Source organism: Mus musculus, chromosome 15, assembly GCF_000001635.26.
Source record: "Mus musculus strain C57BL/6J chromosome 15, GRCm38.p6 C57BL/6J".
Classification (NCBI taxonomy): Eukaryota; Metazoa; Chordata; class Mammalia; order Rodentia; family Muridae; genus Mus; species Mus musculus.
The window spans coordinates 41737066-41757750 of record NC_000081.6 but is presented as its reverse complement, the minus strand read 5'-3'; the positions used below and the strand labels follow the sequence as shown (position 1 = coordinate 41757750).

Below are 20685 nucleotides of genomic sequence, written 5' to 3'. Positions count from 1 at the left end.
GTACCCAAGACAGAAAAGCTGTGGGGCAGTGGACTGTGAATGGTAGCCTGGTCCTTGCTTGAGCTAAAAGGCTTTGAAGCACTGAGACCCTGAAGGGACGGTAGGAGCCTTGTCTGTTCTCAGGCACCAGGCCCATGTCATATAGCCACAGCACCCCATAGATTTGTGGCCATCTGCCATGTAAGGGCAATACCCCAAGCCCTTCCATGTGTAAATGAGGCATCCCTGAAATCGCAAACCAAGACAATAGGAAAAGAGGCATGACTACAGGTCATGTAGGCTCAAGAAAGAGATCTCCATGCTAATGAGGTACCTAGAGGCGTGGAGGGCATAGCCAATAAGCTTTCCTTCCCAGACACTCCTCCCTGCAAAAGGTAGTTAATCTCAGGCCCACTCTGAGAAGTGGGGTATGGTTTTAAACATTCACTTTCCACAATGGCAATAAATGGTTTGGAACCACAGACTGTCTCTTTTCATGGAGATCTGCCTTGAGGAGCCATGGAGAAGGCCTTTGCCAATAGCGCTGCCATCTAGTCTCCTGTAGAGGGCCTCTCTGAAATCCCAGCCATGATCACCACCAAGTAAAGCCAAGGACTCTCCCTATGCCTGTGGGGGGAGGGGGAACCACTCTGTTTTCAGCTCTTCTTGCCTTAATATGAGCGGAAGTGCCTAGTCTTACTGCAACTTGATATACCATGTATGAATTCCACAGGAGTCGTGCCCCTTTCTGAAGAGAAATGGAGAGAAAGTAAATGGAGGGGGCTGGAAGGATAGGGGCAACTGGTAGAGGTATGATATGTGAGAAGAAAAAAATAGTCTAGAATAAAATAAAATCCAAACAAATCTTGTGTTTTATAGTCACTATAGCAAAAGTATTAATTCCCAGCAGTAATATCTTAAAGGATGATTGAAGTACCATGTTTTAAAGGTACAATAATATTATTTGTTTTAGTCATATTTTATGTTTTTGAAACCACGAAATTCATTAAAATGAAAAGTAAACATTATAGAATATACACACAAACAAACCCTAACCAGGTTACTATGGTTGTAGGGTTTTTAAGGACCAAGGAATTTGTTTTCCTGTTTATACACCTCTGTTCTTTTCTGAGATTCATTTTTCAATAGACAGTTGTAAGATGCAACTCTTAGATGCTGGCAAGGATGTGGAGAAAGAGGAACACTCCTCCATTGCTAGTGGGATTACAAGCTGGTACAAACACTCTGGAAATCAGTCTGGCGGTTCCTCAGAAAATTGGACATAGTACTGCTGGAAGATCCGGCAATACCTCTCCTAGGCATATACCTAGAAGATGCTCCAACTTGTAATAAGGACACATGCTCCACTATATCCATAGCAGTCTTATTTATAATAGCCAGAAACTGGAAAGAACCCAGATGTCCATCAACAGAGGAATGGATACAGAAAATGTGGTACATTTACACAGTGGAGTACTACTCAGCTATTAAAAACAATGATTTTTATGAAATTCTTAGGCAAATGGATGGATCTGGAGGATATCATCCTGAGTGAGATAACCCATTCACAAAAGAACACACATGATGTGCACTCAATGATAAGTGGATATTAGCCCAGAAACTTAGAATACCCAAGATACAATTTGTCAAACACATGGAACTCAAGAAGAAGGAAGACCAAAGTATGGCTACTTCATTCCTTCTTAGAATGGGGAATAAAATACTCATGGAAGGAGTATCAGAGACAAAGTTCAGAGCAAAGCCTGAAGGAACGAGCATCCAGAGACTGCCCCACTTGGGGATCCACCCCATAAACAACCACCAAACCCAGATACTAGGCAGATGCCAACAAGAGCATGCTGACAGGAGCCTAATATAGCTGTCTCCTGTGAGGCTATGCCAGTGCCTGGCAAATACAGAAGTGGATGCTCAGTCATCATTGGATGGAGCACAAGGTCCCCAATGAAGGAGCCAGAGAAATACCCAGGGAGATGAAGGCAACTGAAGCCCCATAGAAGGAACCTTAATATGAACTAACCAGTACCCCCAGAGCTCTTTGGAACTATATCATCAAACAAAAACAAAAACAAAATGTGGACCTTGTGGCTCTAACTATATATGTAGCAGAGGATGGCCTAGTCGGTCAACAGTGGGAGGAGAGGCCCTTGGTCCTGTGAAGGTTCTATGCCCTAGTATAGGGGAATGCCAGGACCAGGAATGGGAGTGGGTGGGTTGGGGAGCAGGGAGAGTGGGGAGGGGATAGGGGTTTTTTTTGGAGGAGAAACTAGGAAAGAGGATAACATTTGAAATGTAAATAAAGAAAATATCTAATAAAAAAATTTCAAGATAAGAACATGGAGTGTAGGCCACCCCTTCCTGCATCATCACCGCCATGAACGCTTAGATTGCATCACAGAGGAAAGGCCTCACAGAATACCCATCAGCGGGTGTAGATTTTTATCAGTGGGGATTATCTTATAATTATAATTGTTCTTGTGCTGTGGGTGCTTTGTTAAAATGTGTGTTCCTGCTATTTCAGTTAACATCTTTATAGAACGTAGGGGACCAGTCAAATGAAGTTGGGTTTCCTTGACCAAGCAAGACAAAGAACACGTGAAGAGGATTTCTTTTCTCCTCCTCCTTCTGTTCTCCCCTGAACATAAGGAGAAAACAAACCTGTCACAAAGACATCCTAAAAGAAGCCAGGATAAAGTCTTTGTCACTATACTACCACTGCAGTGTACAACTTGTTTTATGAGTTTCGATGATCTATAAGTCCACTGCTTAAACTACTTATGTCGTTTCTTAAATAGAAAGAACAAAGATGAGAGAGGAATTGGAGAACTAAGTCTTTTATTTTTAATCCTTAGGAGATGCTGTGGGCTGTGGTTTGCTAACTCAATAAGGATTGATAGGAGCTCTCAGAGTCTGGCACACGCTTACCACTGAGTTTCAGAACTGACCAGATGTGTAGGGATTCGCTGCAGATGGACTTCAAAGTCCTCAGTCTTATTTCAAATATGTGATGGATCATACCACTATTAGCAGTGATAATTCAACAAGCTAAATATATCCTTATTATCTTATAATTAATTATAAATTTCTTATTTTTTCAAGTTAATTTTTTCAACATATGAACGTAGTAATAGTTGAATGTTGATCCTTAACATTTCTTATTAAATCTTTAAAATTGATAATTTAATAGTACTTGGTGGTATTAAATACCTGCATATATATTTCATCTTCAAAATTTTTATTTATCACTCACAATTGGTGTGCATGTGTGTATGATTTGCAAGTGTATGATTGTAACTACAAGTGCTTTCGCATTTGGAGGTCCAAAGACAAATTTACTGAGTCGCTACTCTCCTTGAATTCACGCGACCAGACTTGTTTAGTAAGCATCTTATACCTGAGCCTTCCCATCGTCTGAAAACCAGTCAGATCTTTTCTTAATTTTGTTTTTGTTGTGCTGAAGATCAAACCCAGGGCCTTGCCCACGTTAGGCTAATGAGCCACATCCAAGGCCACCATTTTTAGCATTTTTTTTTTACAGTGTCAAAGAAACAATCCTGTTTCAGTTCTTTAGATGGCCAATGGAAATTTATAATGCTTAATCTACGTTGTTTCTAGAATCAGAGCCCTCTGCTAGCCTTTGTCTTTAGTATCAAAGTTGCATTCCCTTTCCATTATCATTATAGTTGAATGTTGGCAATTAAATCCTTAATAATATTCTCTGAGATTTCCCCAGGATTCCTTTAAGACTTGGACAAAGCAGAGGTAGAGTTAGGATGCAACAACAGTAGGGAGGAGCAGAGGATTAAAGTGAGGCAAAATGGGCATAGGTAAGCCATATCCGAGGAAAAATGATGTGATTATTAAGTATGAGTATACAGTATGCAGACTTGAGCATATTGTACAAGTGAAAGACATATACACATGCATATATTTACTGCTGTATTTGTCAAATTAAAGACTCTTTTGGTTGTATGATAAAACACAAGGAGGAGTCTTTTGTTTATTTTTTTTTTGTTTTGGTGCCCAGCAGTGTAAAATAACATTTAATAGTAAAAAAATAATGCAAGCTTTAGAAGACGTATCCTAGACAGTGGTAGTGATTAAAAAGGAGCACAAAAATTCTCAAAATCAGTGACAATACAATTTTATCCGCCAATCAATAAACATTTATTAGGTGACTATAAATAGGTACAAAGAAGCATAATGCATAATGGACATGAAGATGCTTAAGTGCTATAGGTATGAAATATTTATCACTATCCTTCAGTTTCAGAGTGAGGACAGTGGGTGAGGAAAACAGACTCATTTGTGCAAAAAGATGCCTGTGTGTAGCTGCCGAGGGATAGGAACGGTCCAGTTACAAACAATGGAGAAAAGAGGCTGCAGGGAAAGGGGGTAGGGGCTAGAATAGTAGGGGGAGAGGAAAACACATCCAGGACATTTGATGAAATTTAATTGTGGTCTGAATCCTGTTCATCTCATATCTTTTTATCCCAGAAAACATAAATTCTAGTTCATATATGAAACAAGATACATCAGCTTTGAAAGTAAGTTTCATATTTTTTGATAAAATCCATAGAGTCCTGTCTAAATTTTCCCATTCTTGTGTATTTTTTAAAGTGTGCATAATTTGATTACCATTAAGATCTGTACTAAGTGTAACTGATTTAAATATTTGGTACTTCTTAGAAATACAGCTTTGTTGTGTATAGTGATTAGCTTCCCTAGTGACTTAAAAAGTTAAAGTCTGTGACTAAAATTATAGTTGTTTATCCTCAAAGCAATTGCCTAAATATTTTTTCCTGAGGATTTTGCATATATTAGGATTATCATTGTATCTGTGTGATAAGCTAGAAAAATCAAATTCAATTGTTTATTTGTAATTAAACACATTCTGTTTTCTGCAATGGGAATTACATAAATTGGTCTATGATGTGAAGTAATTGTATTTTAAACTACCAAATTGAAAAAGAAGAGATGCACAGCCTTTTAGCTGATCATCTTTGCTACTAATGTGAGAGAACTAATAGCCTTTAACATCATTAAATCTCATGACTAAGTGGCAAACTACCAGGTATTGTGATGTTGACACACAGTTGTTTGTGACTGAGGAAAAACTGAACTAGTTAATAGTAATTACTTCTTTGGAAAAGAAAACTATAAATAAATCATATTGTAGAGCAATTCCATCTTGAAAGTCAATAATGAATTCCATCTGGTGCGTGTCATTAACTATCGAAGGGGGTACTTACATGCCTTGCCTCTTTTTATATCTTTATTCTTGCCATTTAAAAGTACAGGTCGATCCATCAATGATAATGTTATTTTGGTTTGTTTGATCAAAAGCTTAAAACATAAAAAGGAAGAAGAAATAAAACTCCCAAACCTCCCACTTCTCTGTGGTTACAGATTTAAGTCGTAAAACACGAAAGGAAAAAAATATTAATGAAAAATTTTGAAGCAGATGGTCAGGAGATGGTTAATGAGTTATACCACAAGTCTTTGAAACCCAGAATATAGAGTTAATAAAAGTATGGATTCATACCCTGATCGCTGTTACTATCACATTCTGCATGACTTTTAGTTAGGGAGATACAGAAATCAGACTGACAAGGTTTCCCTGTTAGTGACTGAAAAGAAAGTCCAATAACTTCTTACAAATATCACTGGACATGAGACACACCAAGATCATTGCTTGAATCTAGTTTTTGGAGCTCTTCCTTGTAGAATTCTAGTCAGCACCCGTTCTTGCAGCATTTCACAAGGAAGCCTCACACATATAAAGTCTTTCTGACAACACACCTTCAGCTTACACTGACTATTTCAATAGGATCTGCTCTGTCCTGGGCTTCCCACCATCCGTTCCCTTTTTCTCAGCAGTAGCTATAGAACTTCTAATTCTGTTGTCGGCTCACTCAGATTGTTATAACATAAAGCCCAGCACGTTCAAATCTGTCTACGTTCCCAAAGCACTTTGGCAAGCACTTCACATACCTTTCCGCGTGCAGAACATCTCTGCAGACCTCCCTTCAGGCTCAGCTCAGCGGCAATATGCTGCTTTCAAGAAGCTGAGACTGGGATTTTGGTTTGTGTGCTTTCCTGGTAACATAACACTTCCTTTTTGGAGACCGGCCTCTTCTCTGGCCCAGCCCAGTCCCTGAGCTCTGGTGGCAATATGTAAAACTCACGGTCTGGTCTTCTATTGCTGCTCGCAGGCAGCCTACTGTACCTGCCCTAGGTCTGAGGACCTGCTCTCGGCTCACTGAACACTTTGCAGGCTGGGCCAGCACGTTCTGCATGATCTGTTACTAAGCTGACCCTGTAAAAGTCTGTCACAAAGTGAGATAAGAAAAGCAGTGCTTAACTTCTGTATGCCTGCTTATCATAAAGCAAATGAAAGGCATGGCCGCCTTTCCCACTTGTATCAGAGAGCCATGGGTCCGATAAGCTGACTGTTAACCCTGGTTGTGTTCTGTATCTTGACTACTGTGAACTATGGCTGGAATGCAAGTTTGACACTCACTACCACCCTGGACTCTCCAGCTTCCTCATCAGGAGGTCATCAATCTTTTCATATTGTACTTATTTTCTTGTCTATTAAGACCCACACTTAGCATACTGTGAACACTTAATAATTCGCTAAATGGATAAGAGTAATAACTCTATTTTCTAGCCAAATTCTTAACCCTCATCCCTTGTAAGTACTGAACCCACGACCTGACTCCCCCTGACTACTTGCTCATATTTTTGAAGCTTCAGAATCCAGCAGAAGACCTTGATGGCTATCTCCCGGCTAGTCTCTGTTGTCATTTCCTGTTTTCAGAACTTCCTTTGGCAATGCATGGAAGCTTAAATAAAATGCAATTCTGCTTTTTATTTGGGGGCCTAAGATCACAAAAGCCAGGAGCAAAAAATGGCATCTCAGTAATTAGATTCTTGAGTACAAGCACGATTGGAAGCTTGAACTGACCACGTTCAGACAAATTGCAGAGATCTATAAGTCATTGAAAACTATGTGCATACTTAATAAACGCTGAAACAAAAATGATATAATGAAAATGGAGTTCATGTTTCCAGCATTTTACATCTCTGATGCTCTCTGTCAGATCATACATGCCACACACACAGAGAGATGGCCCTTGTCAAGATACAAAAACCCTGGAGCAAGCTGGCTGTCAACTGGAAAAGGATCAGTCACTGTTTTAGAGGAAGTTGGTGTGTTGGCAATATGAAATGTACTGTCTTCTGTCTTTGAGGGAGGTACATTTGGATCCCTTTCAAGAGCTGCTGCAGCCTTCTAAGTAATTGCTAGTAAATGAATAAGGTAACCTACAGGAAAATTGTAGTTTAACTCCGGGCACTTTGCTTGAGTAAGTGTTTAATAAATGTCAAACTCCATTAACTCCCTTAATGCCATTATTGGTCTGTTATACTTCTAGGCACCATTTTGTTATCTTCATGTGATGCTAATATCAGTGTTTTCAAATGAGTTTTATCACTTATAAATGTTTTCGTGTTAACTATACAATCATCTTGGGAGATGCTGCTTATTCTCAAAATTTTGCTGAGTTTGTTATTCACAGAAAAACAATGTCCTAATGTATTTTGGTGACGCTAGCTGGTTTTCCTTGCAGCCTTATATGACAAGCAAAAGGGGAGGACAAAGGTATTCTGAAGATGTCACTGTGTTCATCCTCAAACAATTCATCATGCTTGCAGACTCCCAAGAAGCTATAATAGCAGGTAGTAAGTAAGGAGTTAGCTCTTTATTAAAGCAAAATTTATTATAGGAAAAAAAAACACATGAAAAACAAGACCTAAGCTAACATGAGCTTTTTACATACTTAAATTTCACATAATAGTAGACATTATTCAAATCTGCTTCAAGCTTAAAGATGAATACTTAAACTATAAAACTATCTGTATACATTCATACATAACCATATAAAACACAGTCATGCATTGGTTATAACTGATTATATTGTAGGTACCCACATAATTAAATATCTTTATTTACTTATCTACATACAATTCAAAGCAATATGAGATGGGTGTTTCTAAATATTTTGTCATTTGCTCTTCATTTCTTTTTATTAAAAGTTGAAAAAGAAATAGACTTGAGTCACCAGTCCCCTCAGATTAAGCTTAGAAGATTTTACAAAAGCAAATCCATCATTTAGCTTGCTTAGAAACGGCCATGAGTGTAGTGGCTGATGAATATTGACTACCCATTGCTTTTGGGTAAAGGCTGCCAAGAAGTTCTGATTTATGAACGTTTCAATGTGGTAGTCAGAAATGCTGTTACTTAGAGCTATACTCAAAGTTTGTTTGTTTTCTTAGTTTATATTCTTACATCTGTTTTAAGACTGTGTACACTAAGTAATGTTTAATAATGTAGTGTTCAATGTCTAAGTTTGTTGATTTATATTTCTTTATAGTGCTGCAGTCATAACTCAGGACTTTGCACATGCTCGGCCAGTGTTCTACAGACCACTGAGCTACATCCACAGTCTTTGAGACAGTATCTCACCAAACAGCCTAGAGTGGCTTTGAACCCCTGATCATTCAGTCTTTTTCTTTAGTGCTGGAATAGTGTGTGTGCATCATCATACCTGGCTTTTATTTTATTTTTATGAGATTTATAAACATGACTAAGTATACCTGCTTATATTTATTTATTTATTGTTACCATTTTCTTTAATTTACAGCTGCTTTAGATGCATCTTTCACAAAAGGTAGAAAGGTATGGTAGAAAAAATGGTCTTTTGAAGATGCTGTAAATTGTAGTTAGAAATAAACACCTTAATTAGAGATGTTATTTATTGATGGTATAATTATAAATATACATTTGCTAGTATCATGCTGCAACGTCTAGCAGATAGCCCCAACCTGAGATGTGTGTGGTTTTTTTTTTTTTTTTTTCAGTGTGCATTCCTTAAAGATGTACTCTGTAGGCAGCTTCCCTCAGGGCAGTACTGATCTACTAAAAAGTGTGGGAAAATGATGGGGGCAAAAGTTATCAGTTCTGAAGGGACTGAAGTGTCCAGAGGCACTTATACCACAAAGGAATCTTGTCTCTTTGACACAGTTTTGCTATGTGATAAAGTTTAATTAGTCAGATTTAATTTCATTCCAGCAAGCAGAGCTAGTAGTTGAGAATAACTCTTAAAATGTCTGAAGTGCTAGCGTGGCAGTTTTCATTTTCTGGCATTTACAGGGCATGCATATCAAGTGTGTTTGGGTGCTAGAGCACATAGATATCTCGTAAAAGCACTATATGCTTTGCACGAATAAAAGATACTTACCCTGATAACATGACCAGACCAAGCACCTTCCAATACAACTTAGTGTTGTTTAGTAATCAACTTACCATTAGAAGAGCACATCACGAGGTTCCTGTGGTGATCCAGCCACTGGAGAATGCAGACTGCATGTCTTTCTCTTTTTTTCTCTTTGAGAACAGTTTGTGACTAAAGGCAAAAAAGTCCCTTAAAAGTTCTGTGGTTTCCTCTTGGGGAAAATGTCTCATATTGTGCAGAGGGTGTATTCACCATTCTTTGCTCCTGTTAAGTTTCTCGTTGACCCTGCTGTCCCCAGGCAATATGGCCTGTGCTTTTCTGAATGCAGGCATGGCAAATCCATGCACAGTGAAGATCCCTGCAACATTCAGCCTGGGCTCAAGACCGTGGAGTACTTGATCCATTTTTCTTCTCAGTTTGATCACCACTGAAACTAGGATTGTAATATTTTCTACAAAGTATCGTGACCATTGAGTAATTTAACATATATGAAATAAAGTAGGGTGTGCCATGTCCTAAGTACTTGGAAAGTGTTTCAAATTACTTTCATGACGAGAGGATACATAAAAGGATATATAAGCTTCCGAAAAGCTGGCCAAAGCCAGCTTACACTAAGCATATCTGCTTGTCCATGTTCGGTATGGCATTGCTCATCATCACCACGGTATACATTCATACCATGTACTCATCACGGGAAGACTGTATAAAGAAAACCTGATAAATAACCAACTAGTTTACTCAATGAGAAAATTACTAAAATTATATCATTTGCAGGAAAACAGATGAAGTTCAATATCATCATGTTAAACTAAGTAAGCCAGACTGATGAAGATTAGACTCGCTTGTTTTCTTCCATGTTGAATTTAGAGGGAACAAGAAGCATAGTATAAAAGGGTAACCACGGTGAACGGGACAGGGCAAGGTCGGTGCTGAGAGGAAGGACAGAGAGGGCCACAGAAGGGCTGAATATGGTCACAGTATATTTTATGCATGGATGAAAACGTCCCAATAAAAACATCGTTTTGCACAATTATTATTACCTAATTTAAGAATTTACGAATTTTAAGGTTAAAAGCACAACTTTTCTGTGGCACTGCAGATTATGGTGACCGGGAAAGTAATGGAGATATAGAGACACAGAAATAGGCAAACAAGCACCCTAGCAGCAAACAGAATTGTGTCGGATGGCACATTCATCTTATGGCAAGGGACAGCCTCCTAACCAAGTACAAAGCACACACCAAAGAGAGAAAATCTCCTCTCTTGTGCTTTGCATTGTCCATCTTGTTCTTAAAGATATGAAAATTGTCAATAGTGGCAGAGAATGCGTAGGATTTAATCAAGATTGTAAAAAACAATTTACGGTCTTATAATTTACCTCCTAGACCTTGCCCTTTCTAAGTATATTTCACAGATTTTAAAAATAATTTTTCCTCATTATGTCCAAGTGGGACATTCATAAAACAGTGGGGTTAATTTATGACAGTTATCAGCTTTTCATAACTACAGTGAACTTTATTTAGAAATCAGTTCACAGTTTTAAAAACTGGAAAAGATAATATGCATGTTATACATATCAGATTATGTCACTGTTCATATAATATGAACTTCAGAAAATTATAATTGGCTGTTATACTGTTTAGTTATGCCATGTTCTAATATATAACATTATTATTTCTACTTTAATAAAACAAAATAAGTTTGTGAAACCTTTTTCCAAATGATCCTGAATTTTTTTTGTTAAAAATGGTCTTTTTAGAGGCACTTACAGAGAAGTGCCCCACTTTGCTGAACTATTGTCTACTGATGGATTTTTTAAAAAATATTTTACATTTAATTCTATTAATTTATTTTACTTTATGTTTATGAATTTTGTTGTTGTTGTTGAATCCTCTGAAACTAGGGTTACTGGTCGTTGTAACCACCATGTGTGTTCTGGGAATTGAATGTGGGTCTTCTACAAGAGGAGCCAGTGCTCTTAACCACTGAGCAATCTCTTTAACCCCACACAGTCGAATTCATATGGAGGAGCATGGACCCACTGAGGAGTGCATGGATTTCCAGTAGATGGTTGCACACCCTGGTCACACAGATAGTCTTGCTAAACTCAGTGTCTCTCAAACAAACAACTCGATAAACTCAAAGGAAAACAACAAAAAGCCACAGATGTGGAAGAGAGAAGCAGGGTAGGAGGGGTTTAGAGATAGAAGGGGTGGCAATAATCAGAATGCCTGTATAAACTGTTAAACAAGCTCAGTAAAAGTTTAAAAAGTCCATTTTTAAAACCTATCTAAATAGCTTCTGCAATAGAACTTGAGACAATGTGGATGGGCATCTCAAATATTGCCTGCCATGCCAAGGTGAGTCTTGCTAGTACCATGTTCTTAGCAATATAGAGATGTTTTATGATCAAGGTTTAAAAATTAAAATGTTCTTTGTGTTTGCTTTAGAAAATTCAAAATGCATAAAGGAAATGAAATCAGGAAAAGAAAAGCCTCAGCTACTGGTAAATGAGTTCAGTGTTTGGTTAAATATTAATATGAGGAATGGAGACTTTTGTTTTGTTTTTTGAGATTGGGTCTTTCTTCTTACCCTAGGCTGTCCCTGAATTCCCTGAAGTGCTTCTACCTCAGGCTCCCAAATGCAGGACTAGAGGTTTAAACGGCCACAGTGAAGACTGTTATAAGTTGTGTGATTTTTAATCCCTTGCCATATAAAACCCCACTGCACTGAGATTTTGTTCCTTGTGTCCCTTGTTTTTATTTCACTTCATTTGCCCTTCCAATTTCTCTTCTGTTTTATTTGCTTATTTAACACAAACTTGAAATCATATTCTCATCACATTTTGTACGTAAAGATTATGGACATTACACAGAGATGAAATATATATAAAGTGAAATGAGCACCTAACGATTGGATACTAACCAATAAGAAAAGAAAATGGACTAGAAGTCATCTGAGAAATCAGTTCAGATCTTTCAGGTGTATTGGAGAAAGACTGTTGTCTTTTGAAAAACATAAGGATTTCTCCTGTTTTATTTACCTGCAGACTAGGGTCTCAGGCATTCTCACTATGCATTCTATCATAAGCTGTATTTATATCTCCTCGTTTTTATTTTTACCATACAGAATGTACACAAAGCAGAATTCAACCACATTAGCTCTATTTTGAACATGTGTCTGGAAACAGTGAGAAACTGAACATCATTATATTATATTTGAAAACCATTTATTATACTTCCCAACAACAAACAAACGAAAAATCATTGCTGGAGTTCAAAGGCAAAAAGAACTCTCTCCACCACCACCTAAAGGCTGGGAAAGAATCGGCTGTGGCTTATCTCAGGATTGAAGCAGGCAGGAAGGAATAGGGCTGGAAAAGGTCGGAGGAAAGAGAGAAGGCATTATCACTGGTTTGCGAGTGACCAGAGCTTTGATCTACTGGCTGCTGTATTCCCAACATTGCTTCTGGTGTTCTGGGCTCTGTTCCCAACCCTTTGGGCAACAGTATTGCACTAGGGAGTCTGTTTCTATTTGCCTTTGTCCCCAATGTTCTTTCCTTCTCACAAACTGCAGTTCAATTTGTTGTCTCTGTTTACACAGAATATCTTTAGGACAATTGAAATTAATACCAAGGTTGCATTAGAACCAACAGAGTGAGTTCTCTGTTTAAGAGAGCAGGTTCTGCCCCCATAGAGCTCCTCACCAGTGCTTTTTTGCACTGTGGGCATGTTTACTAGTCCTTTACTATCACTAGGAACAAGCTGAGCATGTTGCCAGCTGGCTTTGGCATTGCAGTTCCTGCACTCCTTGAATGTTCTTCATTTTATCCAAGCCTCTGGCTGCATGCTCTCTGATCCGAGAGCTCTTCTGACTACTGATGTGTATCAGAAAGCACCTGTACCCCTCTGTATGACGTTTTCTTCCAAACACTTACCGCCAAGTGATACATATTGATTTATGGCTAGTTAACTTGAGTAAGATTTAAGCACGGAGATGTTCAATACAGTCCCTGCATCTAAACCAATACTGTCAGATAGCAAAGCATGCCTGCTTTATGACCCAAACACACGTAGCCATTCAGCAGGTGTTCAAGAAATATTTATAGAAAATTGAACTGATTGAAAGCACAATTGATATATGCCAGATTAATCAATGTATGAATAATAATGGTATTATATTTTAAATTTCCTTCTAAATTAATCATACTTTGGGTAGCATGTGTTAACTGACATCATCTAAATTGTGATTTAAAAGTACTAATAGATCAAGTAAATGGGATTATATTATTAAAAGATTAGCTTTTATGAGGGTGGGGTGGCATGGAGAAAGTGTTCAAGGCACAAAGACCAACTCATGATGAAGCCCACTGTGGCTTCGAGGGGACAGAAAATAGGAGAGAGATGACATTCTAGGAAACAAGTGCCTTCATAGAGCTTGTAAATTATTTTTGACAATTTTGATTTTAATCTCAGAGCCACAGGGATACAATTAGGATTTTAAGCAGAGCATTAATGGAATCAGATTTGACCTTTAGAAATTAACCATAAGTCATGTAATGGGTTACAGAGAGATATGTCCTGAATATAGGAGACCACCTCTGAGCTGATGGTTGTAATCTGTGTGCTCTATGAAGCACAATTATGGCAGTAGGGATTAAGAGAGGTGAATTAATTCAGGAGGCTTTAGAGGGTGGCTTGATTTTTTTTTAATTTTTAATTATTTTCTATTTTTTGGCTAGTTGTGGCAATGTTTGTTGGGCCTTGGAAGGGAGAGGAAAGAACTAGTTTGGCACTAGAGAATGGAGAAGGAAATGAGTTTAAAGGGCAAATGATATAAAATCAACTTTGAAAGGCTAATATTGGAGTACCTCTGGTGTATCCTAATGGACATGACTAAGTAACAGTTGGAGATATTGGTCTAAAGTTTGTAATAATCTTCAGGGTGAGTAATTTAGATGGCAGCATCTTAGATATGAACTGATATTACCTAGGGGCAAAGTGTTCTTATACAGTTTGTATTTAGACTCAGCACTATCACTGTTTTATCCCACTTACTTTCTGTTTGGGTTTTCTCTCCTCCACATACACATGCACATTTGTATGTGCACACACACACACACATACACACGCACGCGTGCGCGCGTACACACACACACACACACACACACAGAAAAATATTTGCTGACTTATTTGACAACAAATTACACACATTGTAGTCCTCTACCTCATTTACTTAAATGCATATTTCTTATGGTTATTCATGCTTAAAAAATAACACAATGTAACGTTTAGATTTGAGTAAATTCTACATTGATTTAATATACTTCTTAATAATCTCATGTCTCTGTCCCAGTTTTGACTACTCGTCCATTAATAACTCTAGGCTGCATTAATTTTCAGGATAAGGTGTATTTTTTCAGCTTCCCCAACTGTATATAGGATGATTTTCATATATATGTATATATATATATATATATATATATATATATACATATATATATGTATGTATATATATATATATATATATATATATATATATATATATATATATATATATCCTCCAAACCTTGTTATGTCTCTCACAGGAAGGAAAATGCAGATATTTAAGTAATCAGTATAATTCATGAATTTAGGGTGTGTGTGTGTGTGTGTGTGTGTATATATATATATATATGTATGTATATATATATAAAACGGTCATTTCTTGTAACTTTCCCATCTATCTAGAGAAGACAAGGACAAGGATACTATGTTCCCAGATGGACCTTTTTAGTATGTGGCACTTGATTTTATGCTGTTTCATGAGTAGGAAAACATAAGATCTAGAAAGTGGGGTTTTTTTGTTTGTTTGTTTGTTTGTTTTTTTATTTTTTCGAGACAGGAGACCATGCTATTATGCTATTTAAGTTGCACTTTGTTCTCTTGTTTGTTTGTTTTTTCCTCTTAGAGGGGTGAGGCAGGTTGGAAACAGGTTTCCCTATGTAGTCCTGGCTGTCCTGGACCTCTCTCTGTAGACATAGTTGGGCTCAAACTCAGAGAGATCTGCCTGCCTCTGCCTCCCTAGTCCTGGGATTAAAGGATTGTTTTCTCTCCCTCTCCCTCTCTCCCTCCCCCTTTCCTCCCCATCCCCCTCCCTCCCGCCCCACCCTCTCTCTCCTTAAGTGCTGTCAAAATAAACAAAGGATGAGGTAGAGTACTGGACCGAGGTACAAAGCCCACTCGACCGACCAAATAGTATTTAAGATTCAGATTCCTACTAAGGAAAGGCAGGATATAAAGCATTGGCAGAAGTAAATTTGTGGTCTTGCAGCAAGGAGTCTAGAGGAGGAAGCATTCCCAGTTTACCAGGACCTGAGGCACAATGGGAAGCTTTAGTTACAGGAAGCCTCTGAACGCCCTAGTGAAGCTGCTAAACTGGTTTCTGTTTCCCTTTGTGGGTGTTTTGTTCAAAGAAGAAAAGCAAGTTTTGGCCTGCCATTGGTTACACTAAAGGTTGATCTTTAGTTAAAAAGGAATGGATTTGTCAGGATCATTTTCCTTCACTAGGATCCTAATTTAGGTGATTTTGGCTCAAAGTCACCCACACCTGAAAATTTTCTTCCTTCTTTAACTGCGGTTCAACATAGAAACTTTGAGAAATGTACCTGGATTGATCTGCACAACCACCTACAAGGAAGATGTTTGTCCAGTGATCAAAACAGTACACACTGGAGTCCTTAGCTGCCCACAGGAACCGCCACCAACATGAACAAGAATACATCTGTCATTAGGGTCTCTGAGAAATCTGCCACAGAATCCATGAACTCCAGCAAGAAAGAGATGCATGCCTTAAAACCAGAACTGAATAACAGGCTCATAGAGAATAGGTAAACAATAGGGGCTTTGAAATCTGGTGAATCTGAGATTGAATTCTCCCTGCTACTGTTACCTCATTGCTTTTTCTGGACAACATAAAGGTCTATGTGCCCCAGTTGCATCTAGAGTACAAAAGAGAGAGAGAAATAATATCTACCCACTAAGGTATTAAATTAGGATTGAAGGAGACAATATATGCAGAATATCTTAAACACAGGGGCTGGCATATGGTGGGTGCTTGAAATAGCTCCTAGTACCCTTTAACACACTAACAAGGGCTGATCCAATACAAGGCAGAAGAGAGACTGAAGGCAGAATCAGGGGAGAGAAGAGAACTGAGCCTTCTTCAGGTTGCTGGCACAGTCAGTGGAGGAAGGAAAGCAGGGGACAGAAGGCTTCATCTGTAGACGGAAGGTGGCTCCATGCTTGCACGCATTAGCAACCAGCCAAGGTCATTACTGGAATGCATCCATCTCAGTAGATGCTCCTTCCATATGACATGGACCCTTTTAAAAACTGCTACAGGAAGCCAGGCGTGGTGGTGCACGCCTTTAATCCCAGCACTTGGGAGGCAGAGGCAGGTGAATTTCTGAGTTCAAGGCCAGCCTGGTCTACAGAGTGAGTTCCAGGACAGCCAGACAGCCAGGACAATATGGAGAAACCCTGTCTCGGAAAAAAACAAAACAAAACAAAAACAAAAAACAAAACAAACAAACAACAACAAAAAAAAACAGCTGCCGGAGCACAAGCACAGGAAGCCTATTTAACAATGAAGAAAGGCGAAGTATGTCTCCCAGGTGATTGATTACATTGGAACATCATCAGGAAAGAGCAGAAAGCACTAGGGTCTACAAGATAGCATTTGACTCCAAATGTTCACATGCACAGGAGAGAATAGTTGTGCTTCTCTCACAACAGAGAGAGATGGTGTGAGCCAAAGAAATGTATTAGAAGTCTGGAGATGAGTTCAAACACACGTGGACTACTGGGGAGAGTTGCCAACCTCAGAGCTGGGTGTATGGAGCTTTAACTTTGATAGCGGAGTGAGCATTCAACTTCTGTATCTAAGTAAGTTGTTAGTGTAGTAGTATAGTGCCCTTAAGAAAGGCATGCAAAGAGGGGAAGGGGCAGCTGCTTCAGACAACAAGGCTCTAGGTTAGATAGGACAACGGCGTTGTTCTTTTATCCCCCAAATTTCTAGGCAGAGTGCCCAAACTAGTGTTTGCACAAGGTGTCGAAACTCAGTGAGCTGGAGCTTTGGGCTCTCTTAGTTTCTGGGACACTGGTCAGTTGGCATCCACTTACCTAAATATTACAAGGCATACAGGAAGGACTCTTCCTCCACAGCAAAGGGCAGCATGCTTTGAGTGGCTTCCAAGAGGCTGGTATTCTGATATTGTTGGCAGAATGATGACCTCGAAATGTGTCTTTATTCTGCTTTCTGTAACCTATGAATATCACCATATGGTGGAGCACTAATGTCTTACCAGATGAGATGTTTGATAGTTCGCTGCCTTTGAGGTGGGAATTTTTTGTCAATCATGCCTGTGGACCTATTGTAATAACAACAGTCAAGTGACAAGGGAGGCAGGAAGGGCAGATTCAAAGGGATGCGACATGAGAAACTTTGAAGATAGTGTGAGACCATGAGCCACAAAATGCTCATGTATTTTATAAACCTGAAGAAGCAAGAAAGTAGATTTCCCCGTGGAGCTTCCAGAAAAGAAGATAGCCTGCCAGAAACCCCATTTTAGTGTAGAAAGATGGATCTGGACTTCACACTACTGGGAATTTAGATTTGTATCATTTAAGTTTATAACTTTTTGGTAATATACTGTGAATACAATAGGAATTAAAAATAACTATTAAATACATGTCATATACAAGGCTGTACTAAGTATTGTCATCATTTTATAGAAAATAAAATGACATGGAGAAATCATACCTGGTCTGATATAAAAAACAATAAATGAACTTAAACATTTAAAAATTCATATTTTCCCTCTCCTCTTCCTCTTTTATCCCTCCCTTTCCTTTCCCCTCCTCTCTTACCTTTACCCCCACCCCATCCTAGGCATGCTGATATGCTAGGGTAGTGCTAGACCACTGAGCCATATTGCCAGCCTCGACCAGATTGATTACCCCTCCAAAATCCCACAAAGTATTTATCCAAGTTGTCATCTTTCATATAAACTACAATATAGCTGTTATCTAAAGACATGCCATCATGCTACAAGAATTATATATCATGTCACCAGAAATGGGAAACAGAATGATTGCATGCTTATTAGCAAGACTTATTTTTATTGCTTTATTTTTGTTGGTTTTATTTTCTTACTACCGAGCACGAGAACTGTCTATTGACAACCACTGTCATTTTCTGACACTTTGTGTTTTTGTCATTTCTCAACCCAAGTAAGCAGGAGGCATCTTATGTGGAGTTTCTGGGAAGACATTTACTTTTATCATTTAAAACTATTTCTGGGGTCAGTGAATTGGCTTATAAAGTGAGGTACTTGTTAAGTCGGAGCAGTTGAGTTTCATCCCTGGAACCCACATGGTGGAAGGAAAGACCTGATCCTACAAGTTAGTCTGTGCCCTCCACAATGCCCATAGGACACAGGCACACACATAAGCAAGCAAGCAAGCAATCAAGTAAGTAAGTAAGTAAGTAAGTAAGTAAGTAAGTAAGTAAGTAAGTAAGTAAGTAAGTATAAGAGTAGGCCGAATCTTGTTGCACAAGAAAACATTACCTGACTAATATAAATGAGCCCCAGAAACCATATCACTAATACAAGATGCTCCCCATGGTCTTGCTAGCTTATGTTAGACTAATATAATTTTGATAAGTAAATTGTTTTCTAAAAAAAAAAAAATTAGGTTATGTTTTTCATTACACAGGTTTCATTTCATGAATTTTATTTCATGATTTTTACAGGAGACTCCCCAAAGCTTGTTTGTCATGTCAGAATCCTTTTATCATACATCTTTGGGACAAAGGAATAATTTTGCCTTAGGAAAAATTGACAGTCCTAAGTGTCTTGCCTCATTGAATTTGTAAGGCTTCACAAATCAAAGGTTATTTAACCCAAGCGCTAACAACCATCAGATATGGAAATCTGCCCAGGACAAATAACATCCCACATGAATTCAATCCCTATGTAAAAAGATTCGTACAAATCTCTGTACCCACTGAAGCACAGGTTCTTATGAACACTCACATGCTCTTAGACAGAAGGAGCCAGCTAACATCATTTCTGAAATGCTTCCCTCTTGGTAGAAGTTTTAACCAAACCATATTACATAAACATATTGTAAGCAACTCTATAAGAGCAAAGAAGGGAAGGCTTATGTAACCCTGATCAAAAGTTAGGCATGTCTCTCATGCCGTTACAAGCAGCTGCCCCGACATTTGTTAAGCAGCTGTTCACTGGAAAGGCTTATTCAATAAACCCTTCCTCGCTCCCTTTTTGTCCCACATTTACAGTCATGCAAGCTAACACTTTTAAGAAGCAACTGAGTCTCACAACTAGATACATTCTCTGTATTTGTCCACATAAAACAAGTGGATGAGTTCAAAGGTAGTAATTTTTAATGTTTCAAATCTTTTTATGCTTGTTTCTTTTTAAATTTTTTGTTTGTTTGTTTGTTATTTGGAGACAGAATCTCATGTAACCCAATCTGGCCTCAAACTGACTCTCCCAGGCTGGCCTTTAACTCCTGATCCAGCCGCCTCTGCCTTCCAAGTTCGAGGCTTCCCGGCATGCACCATGGCACTGGGCTTGAATTTCACAAGTCTTTATATACTTCTTACAATTATATGGCATGTGTATGTGTGGATGCATACATACCGTAACATGTGTGCACACCATAATGCGTGTGTGGAGGTCAGTAGACAATTCTCTCCTTCCACCATGTGGATCTGAGATCTATCTGAGAGGGTTGTCAGGCTCGGTGGCAAACACCTTTCCTGCTGAGTGACTGAACAGGTCCTGCAAGTCATGTCTTTCTCCCACAATCTCCTAAGTGTATGTAATGAACTTGAATCATTTTCACCCTCCATTACCTCTCTCCCTTCTCTCTCTCATCAAACCCAATCTTCCCTCCAAGTCCATGTGTACTTTGTAAATCTTTGTGAACAGCTGAGTTTACCTCTGGTAGTTTTCTGTGAGCATGAGAACAGGTTATCTATTGTAATATGATCAACTATTCAGTGGGTCTACCACTGAAGGCGACACCCTCCCCACAGCACCGTTGAAGTCTTATGAGAAACTCAGTTTTATATAATCCAATAGCTTAACTAATTAGATAGCAAAGACCCCTCAACAACTCAGGGTAGGAACACAGCTGTATCTAGTCCATCTACGATAGGGACTAATTTTCTGAGTCAGTTTGGTTGGTTGAAGATGCCCAGTTAGTCAGTCAAAGGCCAGTCTAGATGCTATGGAGGCATATTTAAATGTGATTAACATCTAAAGAGACATCAGTAGATTTCTGAATAAAGCTAAGAATTTTATATAAGGTGGCTAGGC

The 20685-nt window shown here is 38.6% G+C and overlaps 1 protein-coding gene across 9 annotated transcripts in view; it reads right to left on the bottom strand.

Annotated features, from left to right (window-relative positions):
- Positions 1-20685, bottom strand: part of Oxr1 (oxidation resistance 1) — a 413570-nt gene that overhangs the window by 103301 nt on the left and 289584 nt on the right. Inside the window, exon 1 of one of the 9 annotated variants that reach the window (XM_006520526.4) lies at positions 5992-6296. The exons of the other annotated variants lie outside the window; for them this stretch is intronic. Coding sequence (XP_006520589.1) covers positions 5992-6010 — 19 coding nt within the window. The 5' untranslated portion in view covers positions 6011-6296. Of the gene's footprint in view, positions 1-5991; positions 6297-20685 lie in introns of those variants that run through there. 9 annotated transcript variants of the gene reach the window in all.